At 40.4% G+C, this 21,880-nt stretch overlaps 2 protein-coding genes across 4 annotated transcripts in view; both read left to right on the forward strand.

The window, feature by feature from the left end:
- Nucleotides 1-1,499: 1,499 nt before the first annotated feature.
- LOC110041166 (urokinase plasminogen activator surface receptor-like) lies at nucleotides 1,500-6,073 on the forward strand. 2 transcript variants are annotated; one of them, XM_089273555.1, is made up of 3 exons: nucleotides 1,500-1,569; nucleotides 2,635-2,730; nucleotides 4,965-6,073. In XM_089273555.1, exons 2-3 carry the CDS (start codon nucleotides 2,676-2,678, stop codon nucleotides 5,339-5,341), a joined length of 432 nt encoding a protein of 143 aa, XP_089129681.1. In that variant the 5' UTR covers nucleotides 1,500-1,569; nucleotides 2,635-2,675; the 3' UTR covers nucleotides 5,342-6,073. The 2 variants fall into 2 exon arrangements, with proteins under 2 accessions (XP_089129681.1, XP_089129677.1); XM_089273551.1 differs by having other exon boundaries at nucleotides 1,508-1,719.
- A 1,574-nt stretch (nucleotides 6,074-7,647) lies between these two features.
- LOC110041164 (disintegrin and metalloproteinase domain-containing protein 10-like) overlaps nucleotides 7,648-21,880 on the forward strand; it is a 30,763-nt gene continuing 16,530 nt past the window's right edge. Inside the window, exons 1-9 of one of the 2 annotated variants that reach the window (XM_089273529.1) lie at nucleotides 7,648-7,861; nucleotides 7,963-8,104; nucleotides 10,702-10,808; nucleotides 11,077-11,311; nucleotides 11,698-11,824; nucleotides 15,597-15,729; nucleotides 17,659-17,868; nucleotides 19,717-19,892; nucleotides 21,311-21,494. In XM_089273529.1, the coding sequence (XP_089129655.1) occupies nucleotides 7,798-7,861; nucleotides 7,963-8,104; nucleotides 10,702-10,808; nucleotides 11,077-11,311; nucleotides 11,698-11,824; nucleotides 15,597-15,729; nucleotides 17,659-17,868; nucleotides 19,717-19,892; nucleotides 21,311-21,494 (1,378 nt within the window). In that variant the 5' untranslated portion in view covers nucleotides 7,648-7,797. The remainder of the gene's footprint in view (nucleotides 7,862-7,962; nucleotides 8,105-10,701; nucleotides 10,809-11,076; nucleotides 11,312-11,697; nucleotides 11,825-15,596; nucleotides 15,730-17,658; nucleotides 17,869-19,716; nucleotides 19,893-21,310; nucleotides 21,495-21,880) is intronic. The other variant, XM_089273524.1, reaches the window with a different exon arrangement.

A 21,880-nucleotide genomic window follows, 5' to 3' on the forward strand; every position in this document is an offset into this window, starting at 1 on the left:
CAGTTTCCAACCAATTTCCGAAAACAAACTGTGCTATTTGCTTGCCAACAGAAATTATCGTGGGATTTTTGGCTGAATGAGAAACACTTTGAACATCTCAGGCTCTTTCCATGGCCAATTGGAACGGCGGAACTCTGGAAATTTTCATTCCATTACTACATTCACCAACTATCACAGCGTGGATACTGAATCAGTGAGTAGCATTGCGGCTTTGGTGACAGAATTAAAAAATTTAGCATTTTGTATGCGTAAAAACAATTTATATTTCGATTGTTGCCTTACAAATACTTGCAAAACAAGAAACACCTCAGAACAACCTCGAATTGCTTTGTGTCAATTTGCTTCCAGTTTATTTAACTCACTCTAAATAAAAACCAGTTCAAGTCAAGACTCTTGTTGAGTGCCTCCTAATAGAAATTCTACCTCGTTATCGGTTTGGCCTATGGCCAGTATAACTACGAAGGAAAATTAAGAGGTGAACAGTGTTCGCCTGACTGAAGCGGCGCATCCACGGCCGCGGACTATCACCTACCACTATCGACTGTTTTCAGTATTTCGTAGCATGCGAGCAGGCTATTCACGGAGAGCACCCATCTCGCAGACTACGCGTTTCGAAGAAGGCTCTGGAGATCTGTTTCTGAAGACAGAATAGATACGAGAAAAGGTTGACAACAAGGCTTAAGACGGAACTATGGATTCTCCGAGAGGTGTCTATTATTAATTCAGTAAATATTATTTAGCAATTAAATTATGAGCTTTGAGATTTCTCGAGATTTCTACTCAGGCTGCGCCTTCAAGCCCTATCGCGCATAGAAATCGGGAGCGAAAAATTTATTTGTTTTAGTCAGAAATCTAGTTTATGTAGTCGCTCAAAGCTTTAATCTAAATCCTCTTCCGAGAGTAGGAAGCGCAAAGAAGCGGCCCCCAGTACACTCTGCTAGGCTACTCACTATCTACTTAAATTATGAGCTCGTGATTTCTATCACGCGTAGAAATCGAGAGCGAATAATCTAATTGTTTTAGTATAAATCTACTAGTTGTTCAAAACTTTATCAAAATCCTCCTCACTTCACAGACACTTCGAAAACACCAAGAAGCGGCCGTCATTTTGTTAACAAGGGCACACTGCTACGCTACTCACCATCTATCACAGAATAGATAGTGAATAGCGTAGCCAATCAGAGAACGGCATTCGTGATAGAACGCTAGTAGATTTATACTAAAACAGAATAGATTGTGAGTAGCGTAGCCAATCAGAGAGCGGCATTCGTGATAGAACGCAAGCAGATTTAAATTACTTGCACTTAGTACAGGCGGTGATATTTATTCATAGGGCCGGAGTTCGACCTCGCTAAATTATTGTTTGAAAAATAGTTTCTGACAGAATCCCTAAAACTGAAGGGAAACAAGCAACCAAGCAACCAACGAGCCAAACAAACGAACTGAGTAATAATAATAGTAAGCATGCATTCACGGCTGTCAAACTTGCGTGACATGAACAAATACCGCTGACGAGATTTACCGACGGACGACCAAGGCGGCAGCGCGGAAAAACTCGATCATGGCCATGTGAGTTCTTTCCCGTATCAAATCTTAGTTATCATTCTTGCCTTTTAGCACTTGAAGGCTTCTGATTGAATCAATTTTACCCCCAGTCAGTTATATTCAAAACATTCGATACGACAGTCACAACGCCGGCTAGTGACAGTGCTGAGATCGGTAAGTCATACTGAAAAATCACGAGGAATGTTAAGTTGAATTTATGCTTTACATATAAACAAGGTAAAGTTTCACTTTTCACTGATTCATATCGGCGTGCACGGATCTTGGCTAGAGGTGTTATGTAGAGCAAAACTGCTAAATAAGTGAGCGCGTTTTGTAGACTGTTTACCTTTAAAGGAAGGTGTTATTGTCAAGTAGAAATACACAACGGAGAGATCCGTAGAGGGATCACGAAAATTCGAGGGCTATCAAAACGGTATATTGATGAAAATCGAAAATATGTTATTGGCTTAAGGGAAATGTGTCAAATATAAGTTAACGTAAGTTTGGATATGGTTCAAATGCACATCTTTCGAAGCATTGAGTAGATGTATACGACGAGATCTTCGATCATCGACTCAAGAATATTCTAAAATGTAAATAATACTCAATAACTTGACAGGGGTCGATTATGCAAATTGCCGCAGGCGAGGGCCGATTCATTTAATTTTATATCGCACGAAAGCTTTTGAAATAAAATAAAATTAAATTACTCCCACCTTGTTTTATTTGAAAGTTACGAATTTAAGATTTCATACTTAAAAATTGTAATCGTCGGAAATTCGATACGGTATGTCTGTTTTTTGTCTTACTGTAGATTCTAGTACGAATCGTAAATATTTAAATTAATTATTTGGGAAATATTTATTTCATCAATTGGCCGGCAGCTTCTATTTTACATTCTAAGCCATTTGATGTTAAGTCAACCGACAAATGGCGAAACCCTTCTCAGGCCACTATTTTGTTGACTTGGTTTGTATATTCAGGCGCTTGTCATGTGGCGCGTGACGTTAGCCTCAAATTTAACTCGTCACGCAATCTTGTGTGACGAGGACAAAAAGCATCTGCGTTTTTCCTGTGCTTTGTTTTCAGATGTATAAAGTTTCACACTCAGTGTAGACCAGAGTAAAGAGATGGCGTGGTTCTTTTGGACGTGCCTTATATCTGTAACTTTGCTTCAAATTCCAGGTAAATAATCACTCGTTATTCCATAGTTTTCTAGTGATTATGGTAGAATGCCTTCACGAGAATTTGACATCTCGCAGTCAATAAGTGTTTCGGCATTATTGATAAGAGTTGGCTTGTTTATAAGCTTCTGGTTTTCAGGTATTACCACAAATGAAACGTGGAAATACTTTAAATTTTGATGTTCGGTCCTGAGTGCTCTTCGGCTTAGCTGGTTTTCTGTGAGACAGTTTTTGTCCGTCCGCAATCTCCTAATCGAGACAACAACGTGATATTCTGGATTTTGCGCCGAAATTCCGCCAGCAAAGCAGGCCTTACAAGAATAAAACTTCTCCTCCTATAATGACAATAACAACTCTCATCCCCGACCCCTAACTTGCGATCAGCCTTTTTCTTATTTGAAAGGGAGAAGGGAAAAAAAAAACAAAACAAAAAAAAAACACCTGATATATTTATTACACCAACCACCGGCCAACCCCCCCCCCCCCCCCCTTGTAAAAACCAAGGTGTGGTTGAACTGTCATTTTGTGAGCCAGCCAGGATCCACCGGAAGTTAAATCACTACAATTCGGAACTCGGATTTAATACCACGAGACGCCTAAAACGTCTGCGGAATATAATTTGTACAGTTAGATACATCTACAGGCATGAAAACATCGCCGTGTTAAAATTAAAATGCGTTGTTCGGGAGCAGAGTGAGATGTAGGGAGCGAGGGAGGGAGGGTATGATCGCAGATTATCCTAACTCCCCCTTTTCCTCCTCTCTCCGGGCCGGGAGGATAGGCCTGTCAAGGGATTATCACCCCGGGTCAACATTGGTTTTCCCGACTGAACTAAATGATCTACATACAAATGTGGCAAGTGACCGCTGGTATACGTAGGAACTGTGAAAGATCTGATCAGCCAATAATAGAAATAGAATAGCAACGAAGCAAGGCTGATACTATGCAGAAAAAATAACGCGACAACGACATAATAGAGTCCAAACTGAAAGCCGAAAATTGCATCGATCCGTGGACAGCTGTTTCGGCATGGCTGGGTCTCGTCAGCACGATGTAGCAGCTAGCACGAAGGCCATTTGTCGTCATGTTCAGCACATTCTCTTTGTGAGATACAGACAAGGATGAAAGAAACACTTCATCTTTAAACAAGGGGTAAATGCGGAAGGAGCCGAGGGATCAGTAGGGTATACGAAAAACGTACGCGGTTACAACCCCGCTTTCCCCCTCCGTCTCCTCCGTTTAACGCTTGCTACGGAGGTGCCTAGTCCTTGTCTCAGGTTTGAATTCGTGGGATTAGTTACAAGACCAGAATCTCGCTGCGACTAATATTTTAAAGAAATGGATAGTTCACGTGAAGTGACTTTGTCCCGGGACTTGTTGCACAGACTAGTGGCAGGGACGTATCCCCTTCGGTTCTGTGTGCCGCTGACCTTAACCCAGGTGTACTTAAACACGGTACTCTAATGGTCAGCGAGTTGGATTCCGTTGACCGAGGACATTGTGTTGTTTTAGTTGAAGCTAAGACACGTTACTCTCAGTGCCTCTCTCCACCCGGGTGTATAGATGGGTACCGTCGAAGTGCTAGATAACTTAGGGTCGAATCTTCTCCGCGTGGTGTCGAGTATTAGTGTAAATCTACTAGCGTTCTATCACGAATACCGTTGTCTTATTGGCTACGCTACTAGCAATGGATTTAAGAAATAGATTCCATGCTGCCGTGCGTCTGCTCATATTACAGATATAATAGATAATAATAGATTACAGACGACGTCAAAATGTGATAAAAACAACAAAGTGGCACACGAGCCGTTAGGCGAGAGTGTCAGCGATGTACTTAACACATTTTAACGTCTCCTATGATCTGTTGCTGAACAGATGCACGGCAACGTGAAATCAATCTTCTTTTATATAATAACGAGACAACAAGAAATATGTTACTGACGTCATCGATACGTCTGTCCTCCAATAGATCATAAGTAAATACCAATCAAAATGCAAGAAAGATTCGACATATTATATAAAACTCGATACAAACACGGAAAGTGTTTTATTAATAAATGATTTATAACCTAGGCGAAACGATACTCCTAATCCTAATTACTTCATGCTACGACATGGGCCTCATGTGTGAACCAATTTGGCCTGTGTAGGTCAAGACAGACAAGGAACAAGACAGACAAGATACCTTTTTAATATGAACTGACGCATTTTGATCAACTGTTTCATTCTTTCCAGCTGATGCCCTCCGGTGCTTCTCGTGCCACTACGACACCTCGCTAAACAGCACCTTGTGTGAAACCACTTCTGAAAATTGCACAGCGGAATTGAAATTCTGCCTCACTCAGACGGAGGGGAGACACGACGGGAGCAAAGTGTTCACCAGAGGTTGCGTTCCTTCTGAGGTTTGCGAGACAGATTACTGCGACGAACACGTTATTCAGTTATTAGGACGAAAGTCATGCAACATTACATGCTGCCAAGAGAATTTCTGTAACAGAGATGATTATATTCCACCAGTTGGAACCGGCCACGTGTCACATGTTCATTGGTTGTTGACACGTGCTTGTTTAATCGTAGCTACCTGGCTCTCGCTCTTTGGAATTGATAATTGAATCAGAGATGATGGTGGCCGGGACTCTGAAAGAACGAATGGTGTTTTAAGGGGGCTGGCGGGATTCAGATTTGAACGCAGTACTTTGGAATACAGGAAGCACAATTTAGAGAAATGAAAATAAGCTGGAGAACCCTGTTTAACCAGAGACGTAGGTCTGAATATTATAACATATTGTTAGTAATTATTTTGCTGGTGGTTGTGTGTCAGTAGTGACATTAAGCCAAATCAGTCATTTAGTCTTTAACGGTTAAAGTTGCGTTAACAACGGCGTAGAGGAATCTATTCCATGCATTTTATTTTTTCTTAAAAATAGTCAAGTAAAGAGAATGTGGATTTAAAAATATTGTTCACAGTTTATTTTCCGCAGTGATGTACTATTTTTTTATATTTTAGTTTCCTATAAAGAAAACTCTGGGCGACAGTTCTAGTAGTTCTATTTATTTTTAATATTGTTTTACATTAAAGATGCTTGTAAGTTATAATTGCCAATTGATGTTAAGAATAGGCCATACATTCTGTAATACGATTCTAGATGGAAGAGAAATGTTTTCTATCTTTTTATTTCCATGCGCGGCGTCACGATTTGTCCCAGTGTACCACAGCATTCAGTGTTTGTTATACGTGTATATGTCAAACCTAAGCCAATTTACTCTGTGGCGGAATCCAAGAGGCTGTTGACAATTTCCAAGTTACTGCACTGAAATAAACGGAGAATTATCATTATACTCTAGCTTAGTGTATCTTTTGGTTCCCACCTACCCTACCCTATCCTACTCTACCCTACTCTAACCCAAGCCAACCCCATCCCACCCTACCCCACCTCACCCCACTCTACTCTACCCTGCCACACCTTAACCTAACCATACACTACCTTACCCTACCATACCCTACCCTATCCTACCCTACCTTACCCTACCCTACCCTACCCTACCTATCCTATCCTTCCTTACCCTGCCACACCTTAACCTAACCAGACGCTACCCTACCCTACCCTACCCTACCCCACTTACCCTACCCTACCCTTCCCTATCCTTCCCTTCCCTGCCACACTTTAACCTAATCATACCCTACCCTACCTTACCCTACCTTACCCTACTTTACCCTACCCCACCTTACCCCATCCAGCCCTACTCTACCCGGCCCTTTTCTTTCCTACTCTGGTAAGGTCCCTGCACGTGAAACAAAGTTAAAGTATGTTTGAATTTTGTTTCAACGTCACTGAATTACACTCCACATGTTATGGTTTTGACGCCAAAATTCTTCGAGCATTAGAGTTTAGTTTTGGGCAGACTTATCGTGTCTAGATCTTCATGCCAGTAACAAATCATAAGAGTTGTGTGTAAACTGAGTTCCCCAATCTCTGCAGGGGCGTAACTAGAGGAGGGGTCCTGGGGTGCCGTGACCCCCTTTTGTAAGCAAGCAACCTGCAACAGGTGGCGAAAACGACATGACATTCTGATGATGAGTACCCTCACTTTGACACAGTGTGACTCCCCCTTTGAAAAATCTTGGCTACGCCCCTGCAAACGCAAAGGAGCATGAATGCAAGTCAAATATTTCTTTACTTTCATGATGCCTGTCGTGCATATAAAATTTAATGAATAGTGATATAAATTGTAATTGTGTCAGGTCAATGCGCCGAGCAGATACAATCTGACTTTGTGTCCGGCCTCATGCTTAAAAAAAAACGTAGTATGAAAATCACTTGAAGAGTCTAGACAGACCGGAAAAACAGCCCACTTTAAACGTCATTGTTTACTTGGAATTCGAACCTCCCTATTGCTGTACTTTTGTTTAATAGATGGCTTCAGGGTTAGTGTACGTAATGGGCCAACACGTTCAATTTGGAAACAATTGGATGAAAGCAAATTCTTATCACAGAGGAAGACCGAGTCCAATTTAGCATTCAAAGGGATATTTGAATTCAATTACTTCCAAATCCATCCAGAATGCGTTTCTTTGGAAAAATCCAACACTGGATTCTCAAATACAAAAAAAGAATTTTGCGTTTCTTTACAAAACAGTGAATTCATGATCACCCGGATCACGGTGGATCAAAGGGACCAAAAAAATCCTCTCTGGGCAAGAATTATTTTGAACCAAAATCAGATTCCGTGTAATTAAAAAAACCCGTGGCCGGCCCGCTATATGCGTCACGCGTATAACGAGGTTTGCACCAGTTACTAAGGTGCAAACATGCGAAATAAATTACTTTTGTTCGGATGATCTGTTCCTTAAAACTTACCCTGCGATCGCATGCGAGACAGTCATTCTCTTCTTTTTCCGCACGGTGAGAGACGAGAGGGAACTTCAGCTCGCAACCGCGGACTGGGCTCGGCCCTAGGCCGTCCTGGCTAACAAAGCGCGAGCAGAGCATGAAACGGGCTCGGCCCTAGGCCATTCCGGTTAAATGAATCAATAATTCCATGGTAAAGTCAGTTGGGCCTTGGAAACATGGTAGCTTTAAGTGTTTGTTTTGCTTCTTTCGTACTTCTGTGGAGTTGTGCTTGGTCATATCGTAAGTTGAAATTCGTCTGTGGTTTGGTAATTCCTTCGCATTGAACTACGTTATCGGAGGAAGATGTATTGCCATCTAATTTTCGTGTTTTGGTTTCACAGGACGGCCACTGGGGGATTTCGTAAACCACTATGAAACTCTGAACTACGACACAACTGCAGTACTCAGGGAACATGGTCGAGTGAGGCGTTCAAGTCCAACAAGCGATTATCGCATTGACATCAATTTAAAAACTCATCAAAGGTAATTCCAGTCATCGAACATTGGTACAGTGCTTTCAAAAACATTAGGTCCAGTCACTAATGAATACCGGCAGTCACAGACGGTTAATCACACGAATTTCGGCTCTGCTTAGCATCGTCTCAATTCAGTGGTGAGCCCCGTATTTTTACAAAATAAGGTTCTCAAGTTTGTTTCATTTGCGTTTGCAGTCCCGAGCCCGAGGGAGCACCCGTAATTACATCTCTGAGGTATTTTTAGGCCAACTTCAGGCGCGATTCCTATCCTGAACAAGTAGCCTAAAGGCGGGATGCTTTGGTCGATATGCCAATGCCATCAACGTTGATTGGCTATCCGCGTAGCCGTAGGTCTTGTGCGAGCTTAAATTCCAACTCGGTCGGCGATGGAGGAAAGCGACGGTCAGGGAAACTATCGATCATGCTCTTGGCGAAATCTTGAGGCGATGGGAGCTTTTGACGCAAATTTATGGTCAAAATAATATGTTCCTTCGGCCCGATTCTAATCCTGAACAAGAAGCCTAAAGATTTTCACGCAGGATGCTGTGGTCGCTGTGCTAATGCCTTCAACTTTGGATGGCTATTCGCGTAGAAGTAAATCCAAACAGAAATGCGCGCTAACATTCGATCAGTTTTGCGGTTGTATTTTCATCAACAAAAAGATAACAGAATGTGGTTCACGATCAAATTTTGTATACATTTGATGGCGAGAGTATAAACATTGTCAACAATGTTACTGTTGTTTACAAAGGGACACAAAAATGCCTCATTCGGTTCAAATTTCAAGTTTTCATGTAGCTTCAAATTTTTCATTGTGGAAAAGAAATACAGAAGTTGTCTGAGACAATTAAAACGCTGTAGTTTCGGGTCGCACTTGACGGCATTTTAGGCAAAGTGAATTTCAAAGCAGGTTACCATGAATAAATGTGAAATTGCTTTGTTTGTGGCTTTCTATTTCTATCTTCTTAACATGGCTGTAACGATGCACATGTACAGAGAGTCATTCTCCTTTCAAACGCAAATTTTGATGCTAAAATTGGGATTTTTGAAATTGAATGACAGCTTAATCACAAAAAAAAAAATTAATGTTTGTTTTTCGTGACGTCCTGCTCGGGCAGGACGGCGGCTTCTTTGAAAATTTACCTCCTCGGGACAAGTAGGTCGCACTTGGCGCGGTCAACTGATGACAGGAATGTGACAGTTTTCTTGGTTATCAAAACAAACTTGTCTTGATTTTGTCTTAAGTGCGACCCGGGTTAACCAAACTCTCTACGCTAGCTTGCCAGAAGGATATTAAGGGTATAACATATGAAGTTGTTCAGGAGATGAAAGAGGCAGAGAAAAAATATCACGAGATCCGATGCTTGTGTGCTCACAAGTTTTTAACCGCGCTGAAATGAAAGGCTGTGTATGTTTGTTTGATTTTCTTTTATTGTCAAAGTTCATTTCTAGTTGCAGCTCCTAGCCTTTGGATAAGTTGATTCACTGCAGTCGGCCTTTTAAACTGAGTGAAAAAAGACGCGCGCATTTGAGTTGTCCTTATGCGTCAATTTTGATTGGTTGATTAAAGGAAAAATTCTTACGTCATGCAACAGTGACTTCAGCCCAACCTCGTCCCACTGAGATGAAAGCCTGTGTTGAATATTTCAAATCTGATTCCCAACCTTCTGCCATCAACTTTTTTCAGTTCTTTACGTACTTCAATTCTAAGGCCTTTCTTGAGTTTTTAATCTCACTTTGTGAGGACTGAGAAGGAAACTTTCGCGTGAGTTTTGCCCGAACAACATCTTTGAGGGTCTGATAATGATTCATTTCGTCAATGATGATTTGGAACTCAAAATTCGTTGCCTTGTTACCGTTGATCCCTTTCGACACCAGCCTATTAAAGTGACCATAATATAAAATCAATACCCTGTTTTAAACCTGCCTTATAATTAGTTCCATCATAATTTATACTGATGTATGGTATGAGGTATTAATATTATATTGTAAAGAGCTTTTGTTGATGGTCTTATTGATAATGATTAAAAGTAGCCTGTTAAAAAAAAAAAAAGTATCATACCCGATCAAGACTGGAGGAAAAAAACTACATCCTATTTGAGACAAAAGTGGTCAAAATCGACATCCCATTTCTGACCAAAACGGCTAAAAGACCATACCCTTTGCCGGGGGCCGTACGCACCTGCATAGCCCATATAAGGGAGTACCCCGGGACTATTGTATGGCGAATCGATCTTTTGTTGATTCAAATAACTGTACGTGACCAAATTGTATACATGTTGTCCGCAAGAAGAAAGCTGTATACAATAATGACTGTGCGCTATCACTCGTTGCGACATGCATTTGTCTCTTTTGGTCGCCCCTTCCTATCTTACCAACTGGAGTTCTTCATATGGCCACTTGTGTTAATTCCAATTTCTTCAGAAGTGGCCTGCAACATTAGCATTATGTTCGTCCTTAAACTGTTTTCCGATCACTGAGTGTTTATACTTCTTTATGTTACACGTTGATTCATGGCGGTTGGCGGCACGTTTAACCGAGATCTGCAGGCAATCAGCTCCTCTCTGATCGGGTTTATTTTTGATAATTGTTTATATCCTGCAGAAAATTCAAGATACGTCTGAGAAGGGACACGGAACTTTTCACAGATGACTTTGCAGTGGAAAATGCTGACTTTGATCCTTCCATGATAGTCAAAGGACATGTAAAAGGTATACCCGTGTCGATCTACAATTATACTCTCAGCCTTTCGTTGAAATTTTTATAAACTTTTCAGATTGCGACATTTGAAGATAATGCAAAGTTGAATGACTTGAATAATAAACATACCCTTGCGAGTCGAATTAACAAACGACAACTTTTAAGCCCCTAATAAGAATAATAACGACATAGGCCCCTAATGTTTCATGGTCTGATATCAAAGAGTTTGTAAAGATATGAAAACCCTGAATAACATTTTTTTATTTGGTTTCCATTCAGGACATAAAAATTCGTTGGTCTATGGTTTTATATCCGATGATGGCGTATTTGAAGGCAAAATCCATGTAGGGAATGATGAGTATTTTGTTGAGTCAGCAAAAGAGTATTTCAAGGCCGCTCCTAAAGACTTTCACTCAGTTATCTATGAGAGCAAAGATGTGCACTACCCTCATGCTTATGGTCCAGGATGTGGAGTGAATGAAAAAACAAAGCGGTGGATGGATGAGGTTAAAAGGTAAAAGAAATCTTTTCGGGTGTTAAAAAAACCTTGCGGGTATTTTAAAAGCTATATATTTCATATCTTGCGCCACAGACCCTAAGATGGATCCACTAAGGGTTATCAAAGAGTCGCTTTTACATCAATACTGGAAGGATAATTCAAAGACATTTTGTGCTAAATCCTTAAACTAATTTTATACTGCAGCATTAGGAGTACGTAGAACTATTTAAATATATTTTGTCAGTATTTTGTGTCATTAGTACGTATAATACCTTACGTTGTTACAATCTGAAATATTACCTCGTTGAGGGTATTTAAAAAGCTTCCTTATAAAAGCGGTATTTTGTGCAAATATGCATAATTTCATATATTTTTTAATAACATGTTTCTTAATCACTAAGGTCAGCGGTGAAACAAAAAGAGATCGAAAAGAAGCATATTACCAAGCTTGAAGCTTTCACACAGAGATATCGGAGGACAGTTGGAGACATTGATCCAAAGAAAGTGTCTTGCACCTTAAAGATGAGGGTAAGTTATAAAAAGAGGAACGTGCAACGAAAAACTAGTAAAAGGAGGGATGGAATATGTCAAAAAAGAGGAGGGACAAAGGGAACTGAAAGAATGAATGGACGAGCGAAGGAACTAATGAATGAATGAATGAATGAATGAATGAATGAATGAATGAATGAATGGAGAAACGAAGCAATGAATGAATGAATAAATGAATGAATGAATGAATAGACGAATGAACGAACTAATGAATGAATGAATGAATGGAGAAACAAAGGAATGAATGAATGAATAAATGAATGAATGAATGAATGAATGAATGAACGAATGAATGAACGAACGAATGAATGCGAGAATGAACGAATGAATGAACGAATTAGTGAGTGAGTGAATGTATGAAGGAAGGAAAGAAGGAAGGAATGAAGGTGGCCTCCACTATAAGCCTAGTGGCTTTTTAGAGGTCCCATCGCCGAGTTTTTTTTATTATCATTTTTATTATTATTTACGGAAGGCGAATAAACGATGATGATGATGATGATGATGACAATGATGACGACGACGATGATTGTGGTGATGGCAGATTGATAACGAAGATAAATATGAATAACACAACTTTAATAACGCTTGCAGCCAGCACGCCACGTTACACGACCATAGTTCCTAGCCAACCTAATCCTCCTTATAATCGTCACGAAATGTCTCTTACACTGCATGTAAACACTACATTCCCTTCCTCTGCGAAAAGTTTGCTTACACTAAGAAATAATGAATCAATATTTGAGACTCTAAATTCAGTTGTCTCTCTCTGCAAACAAACAATCTTGATATTGTAATGCCCCTTTGAAACTGTTCACTGGTCTTAAAACTTAGCGAGTTCACTCGTCCAGAACAAAGACTTTAAACTTAGCCGGCATCCGTGTTCGGGATGGTCTGCCATTTGGCTTCGTTGTAACTGCTGTATCTGCAATACTACCGAGATCACTAAACTGTTAGCACCCGGACAAAAACGATCGATCGCATTTGAATTTTAGGCTTGCTCACGTGACCACTTGGAACGCCCAGATTGGCCACGTGACATTATGTTTCTTTTCGCGGAGAACAACTTGCTTGGAAATGAATGCTTACGGGAGAACTTTCCACCGTGGGAAATCAATTGAAAAGGATATGAGGTCACTGATTATTGATGATATTTTGAGCGGAGGCGGGGGTGTTTCAACAGATTACTACCCAGGAAGTTTTGGATCAAAGTACAAAGTAAGCAGTGTCACAGTTTCAAACGTATGGAAGACCTTTGTCAAACGGGAGAAAGTCTCCCTCGCCATACTGCAGCTAGGGGTCAACCGAAAAGGCTGGAGGAACCAGAACTAGATTTGGTCCAGCTGCTGATAAAATGTAGACCTTCGAGAACTTACAAGGACATTAAAGAAAATATCGAGGCGCACTCCACGCAACAACTTCGATTTCTACAATAGGCCGTGCTGTCCGAGACCGCTTACCGCTACACTTGTTCATGTGACAACACATTTTCTTTGCTCTTTTTGATTTCGGGCTTTGGTTTCTGTAAACACAACGGCCTCGTTCCAGGAACATCTCGCGCACACCCAATCAGTTCGTCCATGAGGGCTTCTTCAAAGTTCACATAGCAGGTTTCATCGTCAAGATAACGAACACGAATTTGATCGACGCTTATATCGAGAAATGTTTTGGTTATATCTTTCATTCTGCTTATGAATCCGTAAAAATTGAAATCTTCTGTTGAAGAAGTGAAAAATGTTCCACATTTTTGGAAATCTGTGCCGTAATAAATATTAAACTCTAGATCTTGTATTGATAGAGACCTCTGTGGGCGATGAACGTAGCGATTCGACGTGATTCTGGATCAAGTTCCACCTGGTGGAAGCCCCATTTCAAATCTAATTTAGTAAACACCGAATACCCGTTTAATTTCACTTTCGAATGTTCCAGCTTCTTCAATTGGTTTGGTTTCGCCATATGCAAACAGCTTCTTTTGGCATTTCCGGGAATGGCATTTCACCCCTTTTTTTTTCAGACTCTCCCACGTAGCACGATCCATAATGTTACATGTTACTCCAGAATCACTAAGAACATTTTCCACATGCACACCTCCAACACACAGATCAACAACTCCATTCGAGTCGTTGCTACCCTTAACAACAAAAGCGTAACTGACTCTTCTTCTGGTTTCTCTGTAACGTGATTAGCCCCATCACTACGGTGCTTTTCACTTGAACGATTCTTGGGCGCCTTGGACTTACAACAAACAGCAAAATGACCCTCATAACCACACTTATTACAGGTTTTTCCAGGTGCTCGACAACTCTTGCCTCCCTCAAGATGACCAGTTCCATCACACCGGTAAGATTTCTTATCTCCACGTTTCTTATTATCAGACTTCTCTCCTTTCTTCCCTTTTCCTTAGTGATGATGTTTTACGACGTTAGCCTGCTCATCTGGCTCATGGCTTTTCATAGACTGCATGGCTTCGTGAATTCTTGCGGTCTCTTGTAACACAGCCAAAGTTGCAGTACTTGCTTCCTAGAGAAACTTCCTTCGTAGTTTTGGATCTCTGAATTTTTCAATGACTTGATCTCGGATTGCTTCATCCTTATCGGGAATTTCACACGGTGTAGCTCTCTGACGCAGACGGCAAACAAACTGATCGATGGTTTGATTCGCTGTCCAGTTGTTGCACATTAAAAGGAACATTGGCTTTACGTGTAAAATAATTATCGAGGGCTGCTAAACAATCCTTGAAGGGGGTTTCTCGATCTTCAGGTACCAAAGTATAAAAGACTTCTTGTAATTCCATACCTCCTGAGTGCAACAACAATGCCACTTTCTGTTTCTCGTTTGTCACACCTTTTGACGCCACATAGAGGTTGAAAGCTCGCTTCCATCGTTTCCATCGAACTGACAGTGAATTCGGCTCTCCCTTGGGGTAAAAGAAATGTAGGCCACGGATTTCCAAGACTAATTTCACACTCGCCCCACCAGCGTTAGTGGACGATACGCTCGATTCTCCCACTTGTTCTATAAGTCACCCATCACGTGTATTAATACGAATGTAATTAGGCATTTTGAATTTATTCTATTTCCTTTTTACTCGATCTAAATTAATTCTGAAAAGCCCATTAGGGAGAATTAATAAATGTATTTTATTGTACTGTGTTGTTGTTCAGTCGTTTCAGTCAATGACATTTCGGTTGTAGGAACAAAACTTCTGTACGAATAATCACAGACCACTTTGGAACATCATCCTCGTCGCCAGATGTGGCGATGGCTGATTATTAACGAAGATAGCAGTGGATATAACAACAACAACTTTTTAAATCACTTTTGCGGCCAGCACGCCATGTTACACGACCATAGTTCCTGGCGAACCTAATCCTCCATATAAACGTCACGAAATATCTCTTACACTGCATGTAAACATTACAACGATGATGATGATGATGGTGATGATGATGATGATGATGATGATGATGATGATGATGATGATGAAGGAACGTATGTTTATACAGACGGATCACCGGATCAATGAATGAATGACCAAAAAATATGACCGAACAAACGAACAAAGAATTTGCCGGTCTAGCTGGTTGTACGAATAAAGTGCAAACCAGTTTTTACAGTATTTAGTATTATGCAGCAAATAGAAGACACTAGTTGTAAACTGTGAATCAAACATATACTTAAAACAAATAAACCAAGAGGCATTAAGAAAAACAGCGTAATTCTAGTGAGTGCCGATACGTTGTGTTTTCTGCAGGCTGATCATCTGTTCACAGAGCACATGGCTGGAGGTAATAAACAGAGAGCCATGATGCTTATGGCAGAGCACGTAAATGCTGCAAATGCTATTTATAAAAATACAGACTTTAATGGCGATGGCAGATTTGAAGGTAGGTTGGATGTGTTATTACAAGAATACGCTTGTAGGGCGACCTTTGTAGTCCGGCCGAAATAAGAAAAACAAGAACAATAACGACATAAAAAACGAAGTGCAAATGTTAACAAGGAATTTTTCTTGTAACGAGTGTAATGCAAGTACGTTTGTAGCGTTTTTTTTTCTTTTTGCGAGTATTTTTTTTTTTTCGTTTTTGTGTTTAACAAAGTTTATTATTTAAAAAAGTCAAAAAAAACGAAACGATGTAGATGACTTTTTAGCTCGGTATTAAACGTGAGTAGCACGAGACTGGAGCCAATGTGGCGCGATGTTGTCTGGGAAGTCGAGCTGGTCCTGTGAACAAGATTACAGAGAAAAAATCAAGCCCCATCTTGGTATCGCCAGGCTAACTTACCTCGCTGGCTTGCATTGGTTGTCAAGTTCATGTAATCACAATTTAATCGCGAATTTTGTGCATTTAACGCGTCGAGATCTCGGCAAACAGCACCAGTCCGGCCAACTGTGCCAGCCCGGCTCAGGTAATCAACCCTAACGCGTAATGTCTTCTGCTGAAGAGAGCTTGTTTGATTTTACATGGCGTGTATGTACACTCTTTATTATTTATAAGAATATGTTTTATAAGAATATTGAGGCTGAAATTTGCGAAATTTTAAGAATATTTTAAGAATAAACCCTAGGAAAGAATGTCACAATTTGTTGTGTTCAAAATTTCTAAATACAACACAATTATAAGTTTTTAACTAAACCGTATAAAATCCTTCCTTTTCTTAAAGAAAAAAAAGAATTAGCCAGAAAGCAACAAAAACAGCACTAGCCGTATGTTCGATGCTCTGCTGCCCGTAGGCTGGCTCCAAAATTACTCTAATACCATCCAGACACTCAACACCGTTTCGAAAACAGAAATGTCATACGCTGTAATATAAGAATGTTCACAAGAATATTTTCAGCCTAAAATCGGCAGAGAAATATGAATATTCAGCCTCGGTGGGAAAAACAATATTCTCATAAAAAATAAAGAGTGTATCCATGGAGATGGAGAAAAAATCCAACACCTTACAAAAGGAGGAGCTGGAATTCGGAACATTTTGCTCGGTCCTGATCCCATGCCGTAGTACACTGTATGAAAATGGTTGTATATTCCATCTTGGAATTATGATCAGAATCATTCAAATTACTCCTCAGAATCATTCAAATTACTCCTTTGCTTGCCCAACATTTTCCGTGGAGTATTGAATCGGACCGAGGATTGTCCCAAATGATCGGTTCGACCTATCATTAAGGTTTTCTTGCAGTTTTATGCTTTAATTTTCTGAAAAACATGATAGAATGATAACTTACACGTGCAGTGGACTATATCTGTTCCTTCCAACTTTCTTTCCTTTTTATTTTGAGTGCGTCGGGCGTGTGTCGACTCTCAATGAGAATTACACACTATAGGGTCCGTGAAGATTACGGCCTCTCTCTGAAAACCTTGATCGTGAGGTACTTTTTGTCTTATTTTCAGTCGTGTAATAATTCTCTTATCAGAAGCAAAAACCTATTGGCAGAATATCGGGCCTTAGCCAGTTTGTACAGATCTCAATGGCGATGTGGTTCTCCTTTTGTTCTGTCAAGGCCTCTCGGGCCGATGTAATCCTTGTACGACCCTGGCGTTTGATTTATCAGGTTCAGATAACATATTTTTGTGTGGGAATTTAGTTTCCCCCAATTATTCTCCAGTCATGTACTTTCCTCAGAGGTAATGTAATTTCTGTGATTTATTTACTTGTACTAGCATGACAAAGTATTATTAAACTTAAACTTAAATTATATTACCGCTTAACAATGCATCGGTGCAACACTGTTAACAGAGAGTACTTGGCTAGTATTCAAGAATATTGGCCCAGAGGGTAATGGCAATTTGATGTTTCCTTTATTCGACCAGGCATTCAGTTCCAAATCCAGAGAATGCAAGCCAATGACAGTTCTGATGCTAAAGTTGCCAGCAACCCTTACAAAGATAACAACATTGGAGTTGAAAAGCTCCTGGTGCTAACCTCTGAGGAAAACCATGATGACGTGTGCCTGTCTTACATCTTTACGTACCGAGATTTTGCTGACGGGTTACTTGGGCTTGCTTGGGTTGCTGAAAGTGGTAATATACAATGAATGAAATTATTGTGCAGTAAAAGAGGGCCTGGATGGGGCTAACTGACACCTGCCAAATGGGAATAACATAACTGACTGACAACTGACAGATAACCGAAATTTATCTAACAACGGACATTTGCAGCCCGGGGGTGGTACTACCATATATAAGCTCATTATATGGGTATGTGCCCGCGGCGCTGTAAGGCAGTTTAGTCTGGCATAGGGTATAAAAATCAGATAATTTTGGTCTAGAATAGGCTATCATCAGAAAAGAAAAGTGGCCAGTGTATAAATAATTTAGTCTACAACAGGGTTCTTTACCCGGGATTCCACAATAGAAATTGAAACTTGAAAGTGCCTTTGTAAGGTATTGGTCTAGTTAGCGTATGATATGACTACGTGATAAAGTTTCTGCATGGAAAATAGCAAGTCTGGTATAGGGTACAGATTTTAGGTGCCTCTTGTAGTCTAGAATAGGGTTGCAAAATCAAGCTGATCATTGTCTAGTATAGGATAAGGGTTTCAGTGCCCCAGCCGGCACCCCTACCCGATGATTTTTACAGTACTCCGCGGGATTTGTAGTCAGATTTACTAACAAAAGGCTTTAGCTACTTTCATTGAAAATAACTTTTTTGGTTGAAATATTATTACTTCAACTTTTTAATTTAATATACATGCTGCTTAGTTTGTTTTAGACCGAAACCATCTCACTGAGTTTTCTATTTACATTTTGAACCTCATACTATCTGTTGCATGATCCTCAAGTGAAGGCCACGTGCTTCAGGCCACAGGGAAAATCCAAATGTCTTTTGCTTTAAAGCGATTGGTGGCTTCTATCTTCTCGATTCCGATACAGCAATTGCACGTCATAGAATCTGGATACCCATCACTGTCTCGAGTGCTTGATATATCTTCTCAATCGAAACAAAAACTAAGGAGTAAACGGAGAAGTAAAATCGTCAAAATCTATGCTAATTAAGATCGGGTATCCAAACCTCCTTCACGGTTGTGATTTTCTTTTTTTTTTAACTTGATGAATTATGAATGAGTTTGAGAAATGGACACCACCAAGCTGCGATCGAAGCGGCGAGGTAAAGATCCACCACTGACCACCGACAACGAGGGGAAAAATTGTTTCAGTCGTGATACCAAAGCGGTGGCATAAAACACCCGAAAAATCGACTCAGAGGGCTGCAAAGATTCTTTCGCAGGTAAATTCCCGTGCAAAATGCATAACATTGCAAGAAAAATCACTTGATCCATTCGGTGATCAACAAGAGAAACAAGACCCGTTTCCTGTGTTTAATGAAATGACTTAACGGTAAACACCGAGGAAAACAATTGGTCGATTCGTTGAACTATCGAAAAGATTATTAATTCAGTTTAGTCTTCACAACTTTTGCTGGAAGTTGCTGCCCGAAAGATTCACATGTACATTGAAGTAAATTGTGCATGGTAAGCAACTTTTTGTTAAATGAACCACCATCCCGTTTTGTTAAACTTTTTAACACCCTTGTTAAGTCGCTCCTGGGACATTTCTTCAAAAGGAGTTGAAAGGTGTTCTTGATCGCCAAAGCAGCGATTGCGCATAAGCTTTGCTGCCTTTGTGCCAAAAAGTGCTACTTTTGCCGGCGTTTTATTCCGCTGGAAAGCCTTTCTGGGACATAGTCAGACTGTTCACTCATTTTGTAGGTAAAACCTAATTTTGTTAAAAAAGTGCTATATAAGTGCACTTCTGAAGCCATGAAAAGTGTTATAATGCGCTATGCATACATGTTGGAAAAGTCGCTCAAAACTAAATCAAAGTAATTAATAATTGACAATCCACGTTTTTTGTTCTGTGTTTCAACAGGTGGTGCTCATGGCGGAATTTGCGAAAAATCAACATATTTCAGATATGGAAAAAGCTTGAAAACGAAAAGCTTGAATACAGGAATTGTCACTTTTAAACAATACAACAAGACAGCGATAAAGAAGGTGTCTCAGATCACTTTTACTCATGAAACTGGCCACAGCTTTGGTTCACCAGTAAGTATATAGAACTATCATAGTACTGAAATCGCTCAACATGGTTCAATATTATATTGCACTGCAATTATGATTAATGTTTTCTGAACTGACGACATTGGGAAGGTAGGTAAGTAGGTAGGTAGGCAAGTAGGTAGGTAGGTAGGTAAGTAGGTAGGTAGGTAGGTAGGTAGGTAGGTAGGTAGGTAGGTAGGTAGGTAGGTAGGTAGGTAGGTAGGTAGGTAGGCAGGCAGGCAGGCAGGTCGACTGATAGCCTGCGTAGCTTGGCGGTATTTAAGCAATTTGAGCGCCCTAAGACAGCAGCAAAACCGCGATAATGAGCGCCAAAGCCACGTTAACAAGCGGCGAAGCCACGAGGAGCCTTGGAGTGAGACAACTGAGAAATCCCCTGCAGGGATGACCTTTGTTAGTCCAGAACGCTGGCGTACGGGCCATTGCCATTGGATCAGAAGGCTAACACATCAATCAAAATTTTCGCTAATCTACCAAGGGACAGCTCCAAAGAACAGCACTGATTACAACGCAGATCTTTAGCGCGTAAACAGGAAATAATTGAGAAAGCGCTGTCGAAAGCGTTATCGCGCCTGAATATCTTTCGCGAATATCGCGAAATTGAACTGCCAAACACGAGCAAGAAACAGCCGTAAACAATTTGCCTCATGGGAGAGATGTGATGGCCGTTTTCCCACCAAACTTTGGCAAAAGCATGATTTTTACCGTGTTTCACCGTCTACGCTCACCAGACGAGAATTGTCGTCTAGGAGAACCAGTATCGTTGTCATCTAGCTGTTAAAGAGCACCATCGACAACCAAATTTCATGTAATCCAGGCAGACGGTTCCTCGCACCTTCACCCCTCGTTTTCGCGGCTTCGCTGCTTTGTGCACTTGCCCTCAAATTGCTTAAAAAATTGCTTAAACCGCCGAGCTACGCAGCCTAGTCGGCTGGTAGGTAGGCTCGTATCGGTACTCAATCACTATTCATTTAGTGCCGCGAGGAAAGGGACTCTGAGAGAAAGTGCCTCGACAAACGGCACACAAAACAAAAACGCTCGGATTCCCAACCTGGATCTTTTCACGAAATTTTAATGTATCTTTTATTTGCTACCACAGCACAATTTTGCATATATCTTTTAGGTTTGAACGATTACAATAGGTAAAATCATTTTTGGATAGTTTAAAACTGATTAAAATGACATCGTGTGGTTCACCAAAGCCATATCTTACTTCGTGCTGCTACGAAGCCTTGGTAACATCTTATTTATAACAAACCATGGAAAAATATTGATCAACGTTGCATGGAGATCATTCCAGTGATATGTATGCCACCTTTGCCATTGTTTTTGTTTTTGTTAGTGGTAGTGAAGAGTCACAACAAATTCGCGAATTCGTATATTCAATGGTTTCTCTCCGCTTTCAGCATGACAGTCCCTCTAGATCTAACTGTGTCCCTGGAGGAAGAGAAGGAAATTACATTATGTTTGCCGGAGCCACGAGTGCAAACCTTAAGAACAACCGACTCTTTTCTCCATGTAGCAGAGAATCAATAAATGATGTGATGGATGTAAAAGGAAGATGTATTGCTGACAGATGCTGCTTTAGGGGTAATAAAAGAAAAACACTTACCGGGCAATTAAGTCTCATAATGGGTGGATGCGAAAAACATTTCTCGATAACTATAATCATATAGAGTAAGCTTTTGTATACTCTACCCAGAAAAAATAGCATAGTATGAAACAAACATTGCTCACGTTTTTTTTTCGCAAACTTTGCCGCGGATTTTCCAAGTTATGCCAGTTACAACCGAAAAAACAGGAAGGCCCCAATGTTTTGACAGTTTAATCTGACGAGACAATAGAAACAGCAGCAGCAACAACAATAAACAGCAACAGCAGCAGCAGCAACAGCTACAAACAAAACAACAAACAAACAAGTCAAGATCAAAGTTGTGTCCTTATATTTCAGTTATGATTTGACACTATGTATAGTT

This window comes from Orbicella faveolata, unplaced genomic scaffold (assembly GCF_042242905.1).
Source record: "Orbicella faveolata isolate gen_17 unplaced genomic scaffold, um_ofav_v1 contig_1, whole genome shotgun sequence".
NCBI lineage: Eukaryota > Metazoa > Cnidaria > Anthozoa > Scleractinia > Merulinidae > Orbicella > Orbicella faveolata.

Bases quoted from the DNA above. Each gene is read 5' to 3' on its own strand.
- LOC110041166 (XM_089273555.1), top strand. From the start codon at position 2,676: ATGGCGTGGTTCTTTTGGACGTGCCTTATATCTGTAACTTTGCTTCAA. The intron at 2,731-4,964 runs GTAAATAATCAC...CATTCTTTCCAG, and splicing joins AACTTTGCTTCAAATTCCAG to CTGATGCCCTCCGGTGCTTC.